Source organism: Tarenaya hassleriana, unplaced genomic scaffold (genome assembly GCF_000463585.1).
Source record: "Tarenaya hassleriana unplaced genomic scaffold, ASM46358v1 Cleome1416, whole genome shotgun sequence".
Taxonomy (NCBI): Eukaryota; Viridiplantae; Streptophyta; class Magnoliopsida; order Brassicales; family Cleomaceae; genus Tarenaya; species Tarenaya hassleriana.
The window spans coordinates 1-2,643 of record NW_010964773.1 but is presented as its reverse complement, the minus strand read 5'-3'; the positions used below and the strand labels follow the sequence as shown (position 1 = coordinate 2,643).

Here is a 2,643-nt window from a genome sequence, read left to right as displayed (position 1 = left end):
AATCAATGTCAATATGCTTCGTCCGTTCATGAAAAACTGGATTCGAAGCGATGTGCATGGCGGATTTGTTGTCACAAAAGAGATTGGCAGGTCCTTCCAAGGAAATCTGAAAATCTGCCATCAAATTTGTTAACCAGATTAACTCACAAGTAGCATTAGCTAATGATCTATATTCTGCCTCTGTGCTGCTCCTCGAAACCGTAGTCTGTTTCTTTGATTTCCATGAAATCAAAGATTCTCCCAGAAAAATACAGAACCCAGAAACTGAGCGTCTCGTATCAGGACATGTTGCCCAGTCTGCATCCGCAAAAGCATTGAAACGAAGAGCTGAAGATGCAGAATAAAACAGACCTTGCCCGGGGTTGGTTTTCAGATACCGCACTACCCTCTGCGCCGCTTGCATATGTATATCTGTTGGAGCTGATAAAAACTGGCTAAGCTTGTGAGTGGCAAACGTAATATCTGGTCTGGTTATGGTTAGGTATAATAACCTTCCCACAAGACGTCTATAACTTGTTATGTCTTCAAGAGGAGTTCCAGCATCTTTACTCAAATGCGTATTTGCATCAAGAGGTGTAGATACTGGTTTACATCCCAATAAACCTGAATCTGAGATTAAATCCAGACAATATTTCCTCTGACACAGTGATATTCCCTTCCTTTGTCGTGCTATCTCCAATCCAAGGAAGAATCTCAAATCTCCCAAGTCTTTAATCTTGAATTTCTGTCTCAGTAGGTCCTTTACTTCTGAAACTGCATCAACACTGTCACTAGCAATAACAATGTCATCCACATATACCAGTAAAGCTACAAAACCAGATTTTGAACGTCTCACAAATAATGTGTGATCGGCTTTGGACTGCTTGAAACCATCTTCGAGCAGAACACTTGCAAATTTATGGTACCATTGTCGACTGGCTTGTCGCAACCCATATAGAGATTTCTGTAATTTGCAGACTGCATCCCGAGGCATGTTTCCAGATTGTGCATCAGTATAACCTGGTGGCAGAGACATATAAATCTCCTCCTCAAGGTCACCATGTAAGAAAGCATTAGTAACATCCATTTGTGTAAGAATCCAGTTCTGTTTTGCAGCCAAGGCAAGGAGCAACTTGACAGTTACCAATTTTGCAACAGGTGAAAAAGTATCTATGAAGTCAACTCCCTCTTGTTGTGTGAATCCCTTTGCTACCAAACGAGCCTTGTATCGCTCTACAGATCCATCAGCCTTTCTTTTTATCTTGTAAACCCATTTACAACCTACTGCCCGCTTTCCAGGTGGAAGAGAAACTACAGACCAAGTTCCATTTCCAACCAAAGCATCAAGTTCAACATCCATGGCTTTTCTCCATTCAACAGAAGATACAGCTTCTTTGAAGTTTTTGGGTTCAGTTTCGGCACTAATGTTCAAGACATATTGCCTATAGGTGGGTGATAGATGGTCATAAGAAAGGAATTGAGAGATGGGATAGGCTGTAGAAACAGGAAGATCAACATTGTTATAAGACTGAGATTTTGTCAAATAACAATGATAATCTGTCAAATAAGAAGGTGGTTTTGTTTGTCTTTTTGGTCTGTGAAGAGTAATGGTAAGGTTGTCAGAATCATGTGAGGGAGCTTCTGAAACAGGCAATAACCTTGTATCAGAAGTCTGAATGGGTATGTCTGGTAATGAAAAAGGTAAGATAGAATTTGGAAACGGGTTTAAACTCTCTGTTTGGGTTGAATCATGGCTTGGTATGGATGCAAATGGGAATATGTGTTCATGAAACACAACATTACGGGATATAGTAATTATATTAGTGTCAAGGTCAAGAATTTTGTACCCTTTGTATCCTGGAGCATAGCCAATGAACACCGAACCTTTTGCTCTAGCTGAAAACTTATGTCGATCTGTAGTTAATGTTGAAGCATAGCATAGACATCCGAAAGTTCTCAGATGCGAGTAAGTTGGTTTCTGCCCCTGCAAAACTTCAAAAGGAGATCTGTTCTGCAACAAAGGCGAGACAGTGCGATTGATCAAATAGACTGCTGTTCTGATGCATTCATCCCAATATCCCAAGGGTATCTGTGACTGAAAATATAATGCCCGAGCTACATTCAAAATGTGCTGGTGCTTTCTCTCCACTACTGAATTCTGTTGAGGTGTTTGCACACATGAAAACTGATGAGTGATGCCTTTACTACAGAAAAACTCAGTAAAGGAAAGCTCTGGAGCATTATCGGATCTGAAAGCTTTTATCTTTTTATTATATTGCCTTTCAATGAGAGCTACAAAATCAGGAATGATCTGTAGTACATCACGCTTACATCTCAGCATATAAACCCATGTGACTCTAGAATGATCATCAACTATAGTAAGGAAATATCTATGACCCTCATTAGAAATTACAGAGAAGGGGCCCCATATATCTATATGCAAAAGATCAAAAGGAAAAGGAGACAAATTGTTATTGGAAACAAAGGGAAGTCTCTTTTGTTTGGCTTGGTGACAGACTTTGCAGTGTGGTATGGCTTTGTATTTGGAGATGGAAAGGTCTGTGGACAGGGTCTTTATTTTCTGATCTGAAGGATGGCCAAGTCTGGTGTGCCACAAGATTGTGTCATCACCGAGAGCGTTACATGAAATGGAAAATGGAGGTG

General features: G+C 40.3%; 1 protein-coding gene across 1 annotated transcript; it reads right to left on the bottom strand.

Annotated features, from left to right (window-relative positions):
• Positions 1–147: 147 nt before the first annotated feature.
• On the bottom strand, positions 148–1,339 carry LOC109116481 (uncharacterized mitochondrial protein AtMg00810-like; the record flags this gene model as incomplete). Its single annotated transcript, XM_019201977.1, has 1 exon — positions 148–1,339. A coding segment is annotated over exon 1 (1,192 nt), but the record flags the coding sequence as incomplete, so codon positions are not given.
• Positions 1,340–2,643: the final 1,304 nt, after the last annotated feature.